The 16,603-nt window shown below is 32.7% G+C and overlaps 3 protein-coding genes across 3 annotated transcripts; 2 read left to right on the top strand and 1 right to left on the bottom strand.

The window, feature by feature from the left end:
* Positions 1-1,489: 1,489 nt before the first annotated feature.
* Positions 1,490-3,842, top strand: LOC120416182 (uncharacterized). Its single transcript, XM_039577867.2, has 2 exons — positions 1,490-2,596; positions 2,659-3,842. The coding sequence occupies exons 1-2, from the start codon at positions 2,456-2,458 to the stop codon at positions 3,523-3,525; spliced, it is 1,008 nt and encodes a 335-aa protein (XP_039433801.2). The 5' UTR covers positions 1,490-2,455; the 3' UTR covers positions 3,526-3,842.
* A 5,949-nt stretch (positions 3,843-9,791) lies between these two features.
* On the top strand, positions 9,792-10,538 carry LOC120416155 (uncharacterized). The gene is made up of 3 exons (XM_039577833.2): positions 9,792-9,949; positions 10,007-10,249; positions 10,311-10,538. The coding sequence occupies exons 1-3, from the start codon at positions 9,889-9,891 to the stop codon at positions 10,508-10,510; spliced, it is 504 nt and encodes a 167-aa protein (XP_039433767.1). The 5' UTR covers positions 9,792-9,888; the 3' UTR covers positions 10,511-10,538.
* LOC120416146 (uncharacterized) lies at positions 10,517-11,283 on the bottom strand. The gene is made up of 2 exons (XM_052710035.1): positions 10,976-11,283; positions 10,517-10,909 (listed from the first exon to the last, which is right to left on the bottom strand). The coding sequence occupies exons 1-2, from the start codon at positions 11,133-11,135 to the stop codon at positions 10,575-10,577; spliced, it is 495 nt and encodes a 164-aa protein (XP_052565995.1). The 5' UTR covers positions 11,136-11,283; the 3' UTR covers positions 10,517-10,574.
* Positions 11,284-16,603: the final 5,320 nt, after the last annotated feature.

Raw genomic sequence — 16,603 nt, 5'->3', positions numbered from 1 at the left:
CTTGGACTATGCTTCGGGGCAATCAGTTGAAAACTAATTTGGCAAATTATCTCGCAATATTTTGCCGGTTCGGTTTGGTATCTAATCAGCAGACTTCTTCGAAATTCTGATAAGCTACATCGAACTGTCTTATGTAAAGAAACTTTATGAGCAAATTGTAATGAGAAGCAATTATCAAGAAACAATAAAATCCCCATGAAGATGATTGAAATAAGATAATTCAAGCAAAAAGTTTCCTTTACCACTTCATAATTACGGTAACCGTTGCCGCGTCCTCACGTTGCTAGTGTAGTTTTGAAAGCAGAAAGTGGCATCCAATAAGGTGAAGTTAGACTTTAAAATTATTTGCTGAAATCAAATTTTTAACGCTGTTTTTTTCATATTAGAATTTTGAAAATGAGCCTATCAAACAAATATTTTGAGGAGTTCAAAGCAACGGATGATTATAAAAAATGTTATTCGGTTGTGCATTTCAACGTTCTACGAGGAAGAAATGGACAAGCTTCAGAAATCCAGGCTGATCCATTTCAATTCAATGAAATTTTGACTGTCGCCACAACCAATGAACAAATCATTAACGTTATATACTTTGCGTGTAAAGGAGTAACACCAGAATCAAGATTATCAGTAGATGGAGATGTTTCGTTAGTAAGTGGAGAAGAACGAAAATTGTTTGAGAATGTAGTGGAAAAGTTAACCGTCAAGAAATTCTTGATAATTCCATTACTTTTTGGTCTCAGAGAAAGTAATGGGAGCTGGAAGGGTTACAACACGTTATTAATTAAAAGCAAAGACACAGAAGGTGGCGATAATATATACATCGACCTGACGGGGTCCGTCTATCGAAGTTTCCAGCAATTTCTTGACAACAATCGTTTTTTTTTTTTTTTTTTTTTTTTTTTTTGTTTTTTTTTTTTTTTTTTTTTTTTTTTTTTTGTTTTTTTTTTTTTTTTTTTTTTTTTTTTTTTTTTTTTTTTTTTTTTTTGTTTTTTTTTTTTTTTTTTTTTTTTTTTTTTTTTTTTTTTTTTTTTTTTTTTTTTTTTTTTTTTTTTTTTTTTTTTTTTTTTTTTTTTTTTTTTTTTTTTTTTTTTTTGTTTTTTTTTTTTTTTTTTTTTTTTATTTTTTTTTTTTTTATATTTTTTTTTTTTTTTTTTTTTTTTTTTTTTTTTTTTTTTTTTTTTTTTTTTTTTTTTTTTTTTTTTTTTTTTTTTTTTTTTTTTTTTATTTTTTTTTTTTTTTTTTTTTTTTTTTTTTTTTTTTTTTTTTTTTTTTTTTTTTTTTTTTTTTTTTTTTTTTTTTTTTTTTTTTTTTTTTTTGTTTTTTTTTTTTTTTTTTTTTGTTTTTTTTTTTTTTTTTTTTTTTTTTTATTTTTTTTTTTTTTTTTTTTAATTTTTTTATTTTTATTTTATTTTTTTTTTATTTTTTATTTTTTTTTTTTTTTTTTTTTTTTTTTTTTTTTTTTTTTTTTTTTTTTATTTTTTAATTTGTTATTTTTTTTATTTTTTTTTTTTTTTTTTTTTTTTTTTTTTTTTTTTTTTTTTTTTTTTTTTTTTTTTTTTTTTTTTTTTTTTTTTTTTTTTTTTTTTTTTTTTTTTTTTTTTTTTTTTTTTGTTTTTTTTTTTTTTTTTTTTTTTTTTTTTTTTTTTTTTTTTTTTTTTTTTTTTTTTTTTTTTTTTTTTTTTTTTTTTTTTTTTTTTTTTTGTTTTTTTTTTTTTTTTTTTTTTTTTTTTTTTTTTTTTTTTTTTTTTTTTTTTTTTTTTTTTTTTTTTTTGTTTTTTTTTTTTTTTTTTTTTTTTTTTTTTTTTTTTTTTTTTTTTTGTTTTTTTTTTTTTTTTTTTTTTTTTTTTTTTTTTTTTTTTTTTTTTTTTTTTTTTTTTTTTTTTTTTTTTTTTTTTTTTTTATTTTTTTTTTTTTTTTTTTTTTTTTTTTTTTTTTTTTTTTTTTTTTTTTTTTTTTTTTTTTTTTTTTTTTTTTTTTTTTTTTTTTTTTTTTTTTTTTGTTTTTTTTTTTTTTTTTTTTTTTTTTTTTTTTTTTTTTAATATATTTTTTTTTTTTTTTTTTTTTTTTTTTTTTTTTTTTTTTTTTTTTTTTTGTTTTTATTTTTTTTTTTTTTTTTTTTTTTTTTTTTTTTTTTTTTTTTTTTTTTTTTTTTTTTTTTTTTTTTTTTTTTTTTTTTTTTTTAATTTTTTTTTTTTTTTTTTTTTTTTTTTTTTTTTTTTTTTTTTTTTTTTTTTTTTTTTTTTTTTTTTTTTTTTTTTTTTTTTTTTTGTTTTTTTTTTTTTTTTTTTTTTTTTTTTTTTTTTTTTTTTTTTTTTTTTTTTTTTTTTTTTTTTTTTTTTTTTTTTTTTTTTTTTTTCCGATCTCGCTGCTGTGCTATCCTTCCAAAGGTGTTTTGAAGATTGATTCCGATGGAAACGTTGAGTTGCAATACAAACTCGTGGGAGTTACAAATGCTATGTTCTCTGTAGCAGATGTCGCAATGGCCACCGTTGGATTATTTTACCCAAACCCGGTAACTTCAACTTATTTCGCAATTCGTGGTATCCATCAACTGTGCGACGCTCATCAACATGGAAGATCAATCAATCCAGCAAATGTAAGATCAGCTTGAAGACAAGCAAAAAACTTTGTTTAATTATAACAAATCTACATTTCAAGGACTATGAAACAATGGTAAACTGGATCCAAATAATCAGCAACGTCGTTTACATTGGGTCAGTAGGTTTGCAACGTTTTAATCTTCTTGGAGCTACCCTTCCGTTCGCCAATGCCCAGGCGTACACGAATTTTATCGCGACCGCTACCAAAACACTCCTCAAACCGATTGAATGGAACACACTGACTCCGGGCGAACAGGTTTCATGCTGTGCGGCGTTGTGTTTCGCATACCATGAAGTATTTTCATTAGATAACTTTAACCGTTTGGTTGAGAAAGTGCGACTTGATGCACTATGCGAAACTTTTGCAAACTTCACTAAAAGCGGTTTCAACAAAGCCCTTTTCCTGCAAATGTTGAAAAGCAACTCTGCACATGTGCTAAGTTTGCTTAACTTAGCTAGTGATTGGATAAAGAACAAAGTGAAAGTTGCCTTGACATCGGATTTGAAGACAATTACAATTTTGGGCTACTCAATTCCACTTGCGAGTATTTTGAAACTAGATGAATCTGACTTATCTCGTTTGATGGAGATCTTAAGAGGAATTGGAGAAGTCGCTTTTGAAGATTTTTCAGCAATGGTGCGAGCGTATGGTATCATACCAGTGATTCGCTTGATGTACCAACGTAGCACAGAACTTGGAGGAGATTTCTTGCTGGCATACAATCAAACGCTGGCCGTCATGAACGCATTTCGACAAGTCCGACCTGACACGATTGCTGATATCGATGTCGTAAATTGCGAACTAATTTTGAGAACTGGCCAGCGTTACACGATTAACAGAGCAATTGAAAAAATCGGAGATGATCCTGGCTCTAGTTCAGCGCTTCAGGGCTTGGTTGTAGAGCGACACTGTAGTGTGTCATAATATTTTTTTTTAATTTTCAATGTTTTTAATTTTATGGTGTTGGAATTACTTTGACTACATTCAAAATATCGTAAACATTTTGATTCTTTATTAACATTTAGAGTATATATTAAAACTGTAATCATCTTTATAATGGCAATTGGCATTACTACAGTAATAAATCACACGCTACATATATTTCTACCAAAAAGCCAAACAATAGAATTGAGGTGCCCCCACAGATCATAATGAACGCAACTGCAGAGATGATACCCATCAGTACACTGGACAATCGCAATGGGATCACTTGTTATCACGATCGTAGCCGCACTTCTTCTGTGTGGATCGCCAGGTGTGGCTTGGGTAAGTTTTTGCATTTTACTAAATTCATAAAAAAAACTTTTTACTTGTTTTTTTTTTAAGAACAACCCACCACATCAAGCGGCAATGCATCGATCCGGTGAGGACATAAAGTTTGAAAATGCCAGAGTGAGGACGACTACAACGACATCAACAACGGTGGCGACGACGGCCAGTACGGCAGCGAGTACTTCTCGGAGAAAATTTCCAACATTCCCCACTTTGGCAACAATCGTTTTCCGGAATGGCTGATACGATCGTTTTTTTTTTTTAAATTTGAAAATGATATATTTTATAACTTAATTAAAACATATTTAAATGCATTAGTAACTGACGAAAACATCATTCACGTATGAATTGAGAAATTTCTGGGATGGTTTCTAACTTCAGCAAAAAGAGATTGAAAGAAATTACTCAAATGAAACAGATTGGTAAAAAGTGAACACCAATTGAACGCTCTGCTAACCACAGGCCATCACTATTATTTGGTGTTGACTTTTCTGATGATGATGTGCTGTTGACCAGTATTCCCCAAAACCACAATGAGATCGCTAGCAATTGCAATCGTGTTCTTCCTAATGGCTGATTTGATGAGTTCAGCAGTGGTATGTTGAAAGTTATCATACAAAATCTAACGATCATCAAGTTTTGATTTCAACAGAGCAAACCATCTCGTCGAGTGGCTAACCCTGGACATAATCATCGCGGACGCGATAGTCACTCCAGGGAGCGAGGGAGAGTTAGGACCGTCGGAACTGCATCGACTACCAAAGCTGCAACGGGAACTACAACTGCTAGTGCAACTACCAGCACATCAACCACCACCACAACCACCACTACAGCTAGAACTTTTCCGACCTTTTCGACATTTCCTACCTTGAACACGTTAGATTTCCGTAGTGGGTAGAGTTTTTCAAATAATTTTGCTTTGAATAAATCTTTTCCTTCCGCAGCCAGCTGCCTAAGATTTTTACAATTTTAACCGGTGAATCCTAACCTCATACCCATTTTACTAACCTCTCAAAACTCATGTGATACTTTGTCAAAGACGCTGCCTATACAGCGGTCTTCATCGCTCAAGTATCGGGCTAACATTCCTATCCACTTCCCCGTGATCTTACCACTGGTCGTGGCTGGCGCCGGTATTGATCAGCATGATAGGGGCCTTTGAAAGTTGCGAACTGGTGATGATGGGTCCCTACTTTTCATCTGTGGTCCACGGAGCAATTCTTGGAGGTCCTGGTCAATAACAGAGTAGCAACTACGGGTAGACATTCTAAACAAAATCCCAGGAGGTAGCTCAATTCACAAAAAAAAAAAACAAAACGAAAAAGGAACTATTTCGCATGTTTGCTTGTAGTAATTTTACAAAACTCTCTCTCTCTACAAAACAAAAAAATAGTATTTGGAATCGGATTGATGGCAGCTAACCCTTGTAATTATAGTTACATGAAAATTTTCACAAAAATACGTATTTTTCCTGCAATGCAATTTTTTGTTCAAAAAAAAAAAACCCTCAAGATCTAGGTGCTGAAAAGACAAAATGCGGTACGTAATTTTCGAAAACCAACTCTGCTTCTCACTAATACAACTGCACTATAGCTGTAAACATAAATAAAGGCTTGTCAAGCTCAAGCATGACTTTTTTTGCTGCTTACACTGATAATCAACATTACACACTGTGAACTGAAAAAAGTGTAATGCTGTTTACCAGTGTAAGTGAATTGTTTTAAAACATTTTGGATCTGTTGATGTTAAAGTTTTAGCTGAAAAATTAAGTGACGCGTCTACGTCTACGCTTTTCTTTTTTCCTAGACTAAACAATGGGCGCCCACAAGAGCCCTTTTCTGTTTTCTACGTGATGAAAAGTTGTGTCAAAAGTGAATGGATTTTTGCGAACTGAATGAAAGTTTTGAGATTATGTATCTTTCAAGCGTTGTGATAATAAGGGAGTAAGACTCGGAGTGAGATTATTCAATATTATTTGGCAGGTGCCATTCATAGTTATCGTCACTAAAATTTCAAAAACGTCATAAGCATAGGTTTTGCGTGAGACATATTGAAATGTCTACGACGAATAATGCCAATCTCGATATCAACCCTTTCTTAAGATTTGTTGTCTTCGAATACCTTAAAAGCTTAAGGCCATAGCTTGTTTTCCTAACAAAATAAATTATAGATCGATTACAATACTTGCCACTTCTTGGTAAAATTTTGCGAACAGTAAATTGGTTCCGCTTTGACAGTTCTAAATTGAGGCCGCTTTGCGAACCACTATTCTGCACCCAGCTCAAGAAATTTGTTTTTGCAATATTCAAATCAAATCAATTAGTTTTTATTAGTGAATAATCAATTCACAATTTAGTTATTCTTATAACCTAATAGAGTTTTGGGGTACGTTTCAACTATAATTTGTACTATAGTTCTTTTTGATGTAATTGAATATTCTAACAATGGATTTGCCAAAGGAAGGAAAAAATATTTAAAAAAAACCTTCGAAATCTGCGTTTTTGCAGTTTTGGTATCAAATGATTGTTGTTAAATTTCGAATGTCATACTTTTTTTTGAAAATAATGAAAATTTTACTAAAACTATTTTCGAAAAAATACAAAAAAATTCCATATTGATCATATTGGTATCAAATGATTGGGATTTTTTCATGCATTTCGAATGCAATTTTTTTTTCAATACTCAGAATTTTCACAAAACTACATTTGGGTATCGAATTATAGGGACTTTTTTTTATATATTTGGAATAAAATAACAACATTTTGTGAAACTACCCGAATTTTCACAAAACTACGTTCTTTCGAAAACATACTCAAAATTTCAGTTTTTCATTATATGGATACAAATGATCGGGATTTTTTTGATACATTTCGAATGTAATAACAACCTTTTTTGAAAATACTCAAAATTTTCACAAAACTACGTATTTTTGAAAAAAATACTCAAAATTTCAGTTGGGTAACAAATGATCGGATTTTTTTCAAACATTTCGAATGTAATAAATTTTGAAACTTCGAAATGTTGAGTATTTTTCTTAAAAATACGTAGTTTAGTGAAATTTTTAAGTTAAAAAATGTTATAGCTTTCGAATTTTTTTAAAATAACTCGTTATTGTTAAAAACTGAAATTCGGAGCATTTTTTCGGAAATACGTAGTTTTGTAATAAATTCGAGTATTTTCAAAAAATGTGTTACAACTTTCGAAATGTATGAAAAAAATCCCAATCATTTGATACCCATAAAAATGAAAACTTTGAGTATTTTTTCGAAAATAGGTAGTTTTGTGATTTTTTTGTGGAATTTTAAAAAAATATGGTAAATACATTCGAATTGTATAAAACATTCCAATAATTTGATACCCATATTGTGAAAAAATGAAATTTAGAGTATTTCTTCAAAAACATGTAGTTTTGTGAAAAATTTGAGTATTTTCAAAAAATGTGTTATTATTTCAGAAATTTATGAAAAAACCTATACCTTTCTTTAGTAAGAAAGGCAAAATCTCGATCGTTTGATACCCATACTGTAAAAAAAACTAAAATTTGCCTTTTTCTGCATAGATAGTCATATTTAACATGTTTGGACGCGTTTAAAAATATTTTGAATTTTTATAAAATGCCAATGTACAGCACCGCAAAACATTTTTTTTCACAAAAATAAAATTTTTGTCAGTATTTAGAAATTTTGGAAATCAATGATTGCAACACAACTGGACAGGTGTATCATGGATTTTAAAACGCTTTTTCATTCAAATGTTGACACCGTGGCCTGTAATTTAAATTTTTAGCTGTTTATTTTTTGCCCCCCCCCCCCCCCCCCCCCCCAACCCACTATGGGCCATCTCCATACAAACAGGCGGCCAAATTATTTTTTTGCTTTTTAAATGTTTTTTCATACAAATTTGGGTAATTGTATGGTATTGAAATGATATACGTCGATTTTTATGACTTTTCATGTTTTTCAATAGTTGATTGTTTATAATAAATAGTCTTTTCATACATTTGCAAGTGCAACAGAATTGCATATATATTGTATTGCAAGTTTATATTATTAAATTATGGATAAGCTAATACATCCCCACTTTAAGGACACAACCCCTCCCTCCTCTTTCTTTCACCCCCCCCCCCCCTCTCCTCCTTCCCTCCAACAAAATTTTGTTAAGCGTAATAAATTCATTTTAAGTCAAATATTTATTATTTACTGCTATGTGTTTCTTTTTGTGAGTCCATGCCATATAACTTGAGACCCCCCCCCCCCCCCGCCACCCACCGATACGGCAATAAATTGCGAACATTTTAATTGTTAAATCAAATAACAGAAAAAATTATTTTGTTCAAAATATTAATTATGAAGAAAAACGATAAAGTACAAACCATATTCTTAAAATTCATTTGATTATAGAGTTTGTGACAGCTTCAGGATATGTTAAAGGTACTTTTTATGATGTTTTGTACTAACCAACATAGAACTTAAATGTGGATCAGTTTCATGGATTGATCGCAGAAATTCATCGTGCTAAGTCAACATTTTGATGAATACTTTTTCCGGTATCAAACTGAGATTCTCCAGTTTCGCTTGAGAAACTTCGGTACTAATACCTTATTTTGACTAAGGTACTCAATTTTAAATGTAGGCAACAGAAAATTCCAATAAAGTCATTTCGAACTTCTTGAAACCAGGTATTGATTTTTGAAGCGACGATGCCCACGAAGTAGGTAGCAAAGCAAGTGAAATAAACGGGCGCATATGTAGATTGCAGCAAATTTTGATAAAACGTAAATGTTCAAAATGGCATATCTCCGAAAACGCAAAAAATCGCAGGCTGGAAATTTCAGCAATGTTAGATTATAATCCAATCTTTCAAGTTATCTTAGTTTCATGTTTAGCATCGGTTAGCAAAAAAAGTACTCGATTAACAAACACAAAAAATATGATTTGTCAAAAGAATGCTCCAGTTATTCGATGAAAACTTCAGTTTTTGGTTTGGAAACAACATTTTATCTATTACTAGTTTCAAAGCTTATCTCATTACCTTTCCAACGATGCATATTTGTCCTAATAAAACATTTAAAATGGCTGAGCTATGTTAAAATTAAACAATCAGCCTTTTTTGCGAAAAACGCTAGTTTTTTACTCCATTTTTTGATTTTCAGCTTGCGTATCTCCGTAATGAACAAACTTAGAGCTTTGAAAATTTGGATTTTTCTTAGTTAGAATGTTTACTTTCGAGAAAAAAAATACCAAAAAATATTTGGAGAAGGTCACTTTTTTGAAACTTGGCCACCCAATGTACCATAGTGCAACCCCTCCCTCGACTTTGATCAAGGTCGAGGGACATAAACTTCAAAAAATATTTGCAACGGCCTTACGTAGTTTTATGATTTTTTTAAGTATTTCAGAAAAAAAATATTCAAAATGTATGAAAAATCCCGATAATTTGATACCTATATTGCAATAACAAAAAATTTTGTATATTTTTTCAAGAAACAGCATTTTCGATAGACAGGAAAAATATGTGTATTTTTTCAAAAATTCAATCCCGATTCCAAAACACAATAATTTTTCTTACGATTGTGACCAATTTCTCCCATTCAGCCAAAATACCATAAGCTCTGTGCTTCAGTTAAGCACTGGGCCGTGCTTAACCGAGGCAGCTGAACGAATCAAAATAGTTTAATCAAAGCTATATTACGAAGAATTGAAAATGTTCCTCCAGATTTGAGACATCAATACCTTACCTTAAGTACGTACGTAAGAGAAAGTGATTCAATTCGACACATTTTACTAGTCTGCGGTTGAACTTAGAATCTAAAGTGGCTAAATTGTTACATTTCAAGAGTAGTTTCAAACCAAACAGTGTGGCCAGCTTATCTTTCAAGTGGCAGCTTACACGTGCGCCGCTTAATTGGGTTCGTTACCGGAAGACCACTCGAGGTGGGTTGAACATCAGCAATAGTAAATTCAAGGTTTGAGCGCGTTCTTCGATTAGTCTGCGTCTCCAGTTCGGGTTGAAAAGATGTCCAAGAATCAAGTTTTGGGTTGTTCGTTCGCGATTTTGCTGCTGGTCTCGTTGGCAGGTTAGAACTTGACACTTTCCTTAAATTTCCTTTCCGTCATAAATCTTTCGATTCCAGATTCAGCGAAAGAGTGCATCCAGTGCTTCGGCGGAACGGCCGATTGTGTTGGGCTCAACAAAGTTCAATGTACGCGGGAAAATGCCGCCGTTACGGCGTACCGGATGAGCCACATTTTTCCGGACGCGCAGGCGCTGACCCCCGCCAGTGACAGCTACTACTGTGCGGAAGCGTCGTACAGCGTGTTTGTGTCCGGTGAAAATCCAAACTTGCCGCAGATTCCGGAGTTTCCTGAGTTTCCTGGTGGGTGGAATCTTTATTGTTATCTTAACAAATTGAAGAAATGTTTTTTTTTTATCTTTAGAAAATACCCAAGTCGTGTTCAAGGTAAAAGGTTGCATTTTTGCACCGATCGGCAATCTCTGTGATAAGAACGTGGACGTGAACGGACAGTTTAGCTGTAGATACTGCTCTCCAGATAACTGCAATTCTGCCTTCAGTTTGGGATGCAGTTTGTTAGTGCTGATTGGATGTCTGATCTTCACTCGGTTTTTAAGTAATTGAGTCCAATAAAGTGCCACACATTTATTAACCATTGAGTTTGAACAACAATCACAGCAACCTACGCTTAGTTCAAGTAGTAATCCCGATACTTGATGCTGTTGCACTCGTTATCCTGGCAGATCGAGCAAGGCTTGGCCGGTTTGGCCCGCTTGCGGAACGCCATGCAAACGTCCAAGTTGGCGTAGATGCACCCCTTGACGAGCCGATGGTTGCCTACTTTGATCTTCATGCAGGCGTAACCCTTGTTCCAGCGCGGTTCCTGCAGACTCTTGTCCAGCTTCTGCAGATACCGGAAATGTTCGGAGGCGTTGTCCTCGTTGCAGGTTACGACCTTCCCGACCGCATCGCACGCCTCCTCGTACAGGTCACTCTTGCACTCGATGCACTTGATGCAGTAGGCTGTGACGAAAAAAGAACTCAAATTAAATTTCAAAAAATTAAAGAATATTTCCCAATCCAAGTTACCTGACTTGGTCACCGCGAAAAGCAACAGGGTGATTCCTACGGTTACGGACGGCCAACTAGATGACATCCTTCCGCGGGAACGTTTGCACTTTCTGTGAGGATGCATTTGTTTTGCTTGTGTCACTACACCCACGCCAATGGCAACGCGTGGCGGGTGCATCAAGTGGGGTCATCCCCGATCGATAAATGCTATTAGGAATTGACCTGCTATCGTGCTGTGAGGGAGGTCATCGATTGCAACTTGAAGATTTGCTGGTGGATTTTTTTTCGACATTGTAATAAAAGTTGAAGAGTTCAACTGTCATGGTCATTGATCAAGTATGAATGATTTCAATTGCAGGGTGACTATTTGAGTTGGAAAATCCAAGAATAAACTAGCCAAATTCGTGAAAGATTATTCAAAAATCGATATTCTTGAATATTCTGAAAAAAATGATTCCTCAATTTGTATCGAAAAGTTCTACTTTTTAAAGTTGAAATGTTTTCAAAAATTCAAAACGAAGCTGGATTTAACTTTAAATAAATCACGTACCCAAGGCGCAACATCAACCACACACGTGACCGGTAATACTGGTGGCATCTTACAAATTCGCAGGAAAAGGGGGGGAGGTGCGGAAACTATTCTAAAGATCGAGAAAATTTCCTCCACCTTCCAGAGCGCAAAGTTAGGCAAAGCCGGCTGAACGCCTCACCGGTTCAAATATTATTTTTAGCCGATGTTTAGCGGGGCAAAGACGGATGGATTGTTTGCCGAAGAGCTTGCCTGCGTTGTTGATCCTTGAAATTTTCGAAGGTAAACCCCGAAGGTTCTAATCAAGGAAAGTAGAGAGGGGTTGTGAGGTGGGAGTAATAGTTTTCTGAATAATGAAAGTCATTCATTAAGGTAAAGAGGGATTCCTTATCGTCTTTGTTGTCACTGGCAGAGATTTTTCCGGTGGTGGGGTGGATCGAATTATGGTAGTTAAACAATCGTGGAATTCCACGCTAAAATTTATAGAACTGGAAACCACACCCAACAATTAGTTGTGGATCGCTGGAAATGAATTTATAATTTCACCGAGCTTCACAATTTTCAAGCAAAAAAAAAAGTCGGGTTAACCGCACTCGTTTGCTATTTATGTTTAATTTCCTTATCTAAATACATGCGCATAGCATAAAATAAAACTCTGTCAGATCTGTGCCCAGTACAGAGAGCACGTAATGAAATTATAGAATTCATTTTTCTTCCCACAAAGCACATGCAGGATGGGTGCAGCGAGTTAAAAAATATAAAAAAGACAAAAAAATGAAACTTCTGCCATCACGCATCCGAGATTCCAAATCCAGGAAGCCAAATAAAAATATGAGCCCTGCGCGGGAGAAAAAATTAATTATATAAAACATTACCGTTTCTTTTTCTGTTGTAGAGAAAATCCATTCCAATTTGCGGTTAGTATTTTTTTCCTTTTTTTAAAGATATTGACTTGAAACAGAATAAAAAATTTCTGTTATGAAATCATCCAAAAACTTTTCAATCTTAATTTAATTGTCATTTCTGGTGGAACAGTACAATTTATATCTTTTTTGTGAAATAAAATGGCCAAAGTGAGACATTTGGCTACTTCCTAGCCTGCATGCTTCCCTTAGCTTTCACTGGATAAGACATAGCAGGAGGGTTACACCTGATGGGCTCCTCAAAGCAGATCTCCTCCTTTGTTATAACAAATAACATATTAGAGAAAAAAGTGTTGATCCACCTATACCTACTAAACATAAAAAGCATAATTTTAAAAATTCTTCAAATGTCCCGCACCAAGCTGAGAGCCAAAGTGAACGCGATTAAAATACAACGGAATTGTACTGCTCATCCCCACCCACACGTCACACGTGGCAGTCCGTGGATCCAACGGAGCTCAACACGGTTTGCGGGAGAGGGCAGCCACGTGGAAGATTTTGCAGCGGGATTTTTTTTTGCTTTCGGTGGAAAGGTGGTTTAGGTTGTATTCTTACTAGAGAAGCGGTTTAGGTTAGGCAAAGTTGAGTTTTATGAACATAAATTTTATTTGATAAAACAAATCTCCCAGAAAGATTTTCCTAATTCTAGAATGTTTAGAAAATCCGATAAAAATTAAATTAGAGGAAGCCAGATCATAAATGCTAATGACTCCATTTTTGCAAATTTCCTGTGTTGTTCATGTATCACATGACGAAAACGTCGTTTTTCAGCTAAAACACTAGACTGTCAATTTATTTGGCAAAGTTGCCAATCTAAAAAAATCATGATTTTTCGAAAACATCGAAAATTTAGTTGGAACATAGTTGGAAGTAATTTTTAACATGTAAAATCAAATGTTTTTTTTTTTAGTTTTCTATATGCAGATCAAAAATACACTGATTTCGAACAAATTTGGTATAAAGATTTAGCAGCAATGCTAAAAACCCATGTCGCCACTTATAAACAAATAGCTTAACCCTTTGATATTAAAAAAAAGAGTTTTTACCTTCAAAATCACCTTTTTTTTAACTTATGCCAGAATCAGATAATAGTAGTTTATGCAACAAGTTGCAAAAAGAGGATTTTTTCAGTACGAGTCGTACATTTATCCAACGAGGTTCACCGAGTTGGATAAATACGAAGAGTGCTGAAAAAATCAAGTTTTGCAACGAGTTCCATACAACATTTTTTGCAATTCCAAAAAACACACACTGAGTGAAATTTTATGTCAAATTTTCATGTATTTTGTCAATAAATCGTTTAAATCAAAAAAATGTTGAAAAGTGTTACTTTTCGAAACAAGTGCTGAAAAGTTCAACTTTTCAGTACCCATTTGAGTGCTGAAAAGTAGAACTTTTCAGAATTTATTTGGAAAAGTGTTGCTATTCGATTCTGTTATTTTTCGTACAGAAAAGTAGGCTATTTCGTCGTTCAAGAATGACAGGAAAAGTAAGTAGTTTTACGACGAAATTGCAAAAAAAATATTTTCAGCATTTTTGTGTACAATAATTGAAGAAAACCCGGTGATTTGAGTTATATTGTAAAAAAGTGTTTCAAGAATCATTAAAAATTGTTGAATATACTTAAGCACATTTGTAATCAGCTATATAACTGTTTATTTCATAGATATGATCGCGAAAACAAAATGTTTACTGTTCCAAAATATGTCTTCAAAGAATGGTTATTTTCACGCGTCCGAAATTTAATGTTCGTTTAATGATAAGATTGATGCAGGGAATCATGAGAAAAAATCGATTTTGATCGATTTCGACGATCAAAGGCCGTCTACACTTAAAACACAGTTGCGTTGCCAAATTTTCCGATCCTTTTTCTGATTTAAAAATGAATATTAATTTTGTTTGATTTATGAAATTAGGAAATTTATTTACATATATATATCTACTTTTGTCTACATTTCAAAAGTAAAGCCTGACACAAAAAAATATATTGAAAAGATCAGAAAAAATCACAAAAGTTTCTTTTTTTGACATTGAAATTCGAACCAGTCCCGATGTATCGTCAGTTGAAAATTACACGATAATTTGGTATCACTTTTTATTCAGCTTTTCAATCATATATACCCATTTCGTATGGCCAGTACCCAAAATTGTATGGAGACTGGTATGAAATAAAACGTATGATGCAAATTTTCATTCAAATAGAACTCTAGAAATAAAAATTTAAAAATCCCGAAAAATTGTGTGAAATCGTAGTTTTCTACTCATAATTGAAAAATAAAATCACCAAGATTTATATTTGAAATATACGTTTAGCAACTTATTATAAAATACAAAGACGATTAAAATTTTCTAAAACTATTTTTTTTATTCTGTGCTGAACTCCATCTCAGCTTTTCAACAATAATAAACTCTAACATTTCAAAAGCGTGTAATATTGAATATATTTGAACATTTTGAAATGTAAGTCTTAATTCCACAACTTGAAAGCTAAGAAAATTTCACAAATGTTTCATTTTTTAACATTGAAAACAGGACTATTTTTTTCTGGTACTACAAAATAAAAGGCAAATCAAATTATTCGCTCTACAGCATAACCTTGGCGTTCTCGATTCCGAGATTCCTACTCGAAACTAGGAGTCCGAAGGCTTGATTGTTGAGGCAATTGCAAACCTCTTTTTACACCTTAGCTTCCACCCACCGTGGAATTCGAACTGACGACCTTTGGATTGTTAGTCCAACTGCCTACCAGCGACTCCACCGAGGCAGGACCCAGGGAGACGACTCCTACACCTGGATTGAGCTAACGACCTAACCTCTAGGTTAGACCGGGGTCAACATTTACTTCCCCGCCCGACGGAAGGCGTGATCAGACAAATCTCGTCTCGAAAAATGCCACCGGGGATCGAACCCAGGCCGACTGGGTGAGAGGCAATCACGCTTACTTCTACACCACGGGTCCCGGACTTAAAATATTAAAATTTTATTGTTTTTTTTTTCTTTTCACTTTATTTTAGCAACCATATGATTTTGGCAATTTTATTGGAAATTTTTCTTGGACTGTTTTTTTGAAAGTTGAAATTGAAAAAAAGGTATTTTTCAGTAAAATTAAAATTTTAGTGGCTTTACAGTCCAAACTCGATTATCCTCGATTACCTGGCAAAATTTCACTTTCGATCATCATAACTTCGGATAATCGAAACTTTAAAAAAAATCTCGTTGTCTTATATTTTGATTGTTTAGCTTAAATATGATCTCTTAGCTACTTTAAAGAGATTTAGAATTGTTTAATCCAAGATAGCGGCCAAATAGGGGTGATAAAATATTGAAAAATGCATTTCTTCACTTTAGCAGGCCATCAATCATTCAAGTTTGACTACAATGGGGTCGCAGAACGCAAATTTGGTGTTAAAAGCAATAAAATAAAAAATACGATTTTTGTTGTTGTTAATGCTTTGATTATCTGAAGTTCCATACAAACCTTCGGATAATCGAACTTCAAAAAAATCGAAACTTCAGATAATCGAGTCTGGACAGTACCCTAAAATCGGTACTTTCCGGTTGCAAACACAACATTACATCAAATATTGAAGTGAAAAATAACCGAGAAAAAATTATATTTTTCTCCTCTTCAAAACTTTAGTCCATACTTTACTGTGGCTCAAAAGTTGCGGTTTTTTGTCCGTTTGAACCATTTGCCTTAGACACCAAACCGAATAGAAAATTCCTTTAAAAGATACAGATTTTCGAATATTTACGTTCCAGTTTTGAATGGACAGCTGCCAAAATTGCGTGGAGGCTTGTATTGATGAATAGGTATATGGTCATAGAGAATGCCCCTAGAGTCAATAAAAAAATATAAATAAAATCTATTTCCGGTTTTGGTGGAGAATTGCTCATGTGCATTTTCATTAGTTATCATCGTATAGCTTCTGTTATTAGACATTTCAGTAGAGCGTCCAATTTCCCGGGGTTACTAAATTCCCGGGAAACGGGAAATTTTCAACAAATTTCCCGGGAAATCCCGGGAATTCCCGGGAAGTTTTAAGTTTTGCGAAAATTATTCTGATCCTGTTTCTGATTAATCTTTTGCAACAAAATTGTATAGAACAGCATTTATAATGGTCAAAATGAGTGTGAGGATCAATTAATGGCTTGACTGCTTGTAAAAACTCATGCAACTTTGAGAAAATATAT

Source organism: Culex pipiens, chromosome 3 (assembly GCF_016801865.2).
Source record: "Culex pipiens pallens isolate TS chromosome 3, TS_CPP_V2, whole genome shotgun sequence".
In the NCBI taxonomy this organism is placed as follows: domain Eukaryota; kingdom Metazoa; phylum Arthropoda; class Insecta; order Diptera; family Culicidae; genus Culex; species Culex pipiens.
Note: the sequence above shows the minus strand (reverse complement) of the source record. Positions and strands in the feature narration are given on the sequence as shown.

What these genes read in the sequence shown, in the direction of transcription:
- LOC120416182 (XM_039577867.2), top strand. Translation starts at nt 2,456, where the DNA reads ATGTTCTCTGTAGCAGATGTCGCAATGGCCACCGTTGGATTATTTTAC. An exon ending in GATCAATCAATCCAGCAAAT is followed by an intron (nt 2,597 to 2,658) that starts GTAAGATCAGCT and finishes CTACATTTCAAG; the next exon opens with GACTATGAAACAATGGTAAA.
- LOC120416146 (XM_052710035.1), bottom strand. Translation starts at nt 11,135, where the DNA reads ATGCACCCGCCACGCGTTGCCATTGGCGTGGGTGTAGTGACACAAGCA. An exon ending in TTTCGCGGTGACCAAGTCAG is followed by an intron (nt 10,910 to 10,975) that starts GTAACTTGGATT and finishes TTTTCGTCACAG; the next exon opens with CCTACTGCATCAAGTGCATC.
- LOC120416155 (XM_039577833.2), top strand. Translation starts at nt 9,889, where the DNA reads ATGTCCAAGAATCAAGTTTTGGGTTGTTCGTTCGCGATTTTGCTGCTG. An exon ending in GCTGCTGGTCTCGTTGGCAG is followed by an intron (nt 9,950 to 10,006) that starts GTTAGAACTTGA and finishes TTTCGATTCCAG; the next exon opens with ATTCAGCGAAAGAGTGCATC. An exon ending in GGAGTTTCCTGAGTTTCCTG is followed by an intron (nt 10,250 to 10,310) that starts GTGGGTGGAATC and finishes TTTTATCTTTAG; the next exon opens with AAAATACCCAAGTCGTGTTC.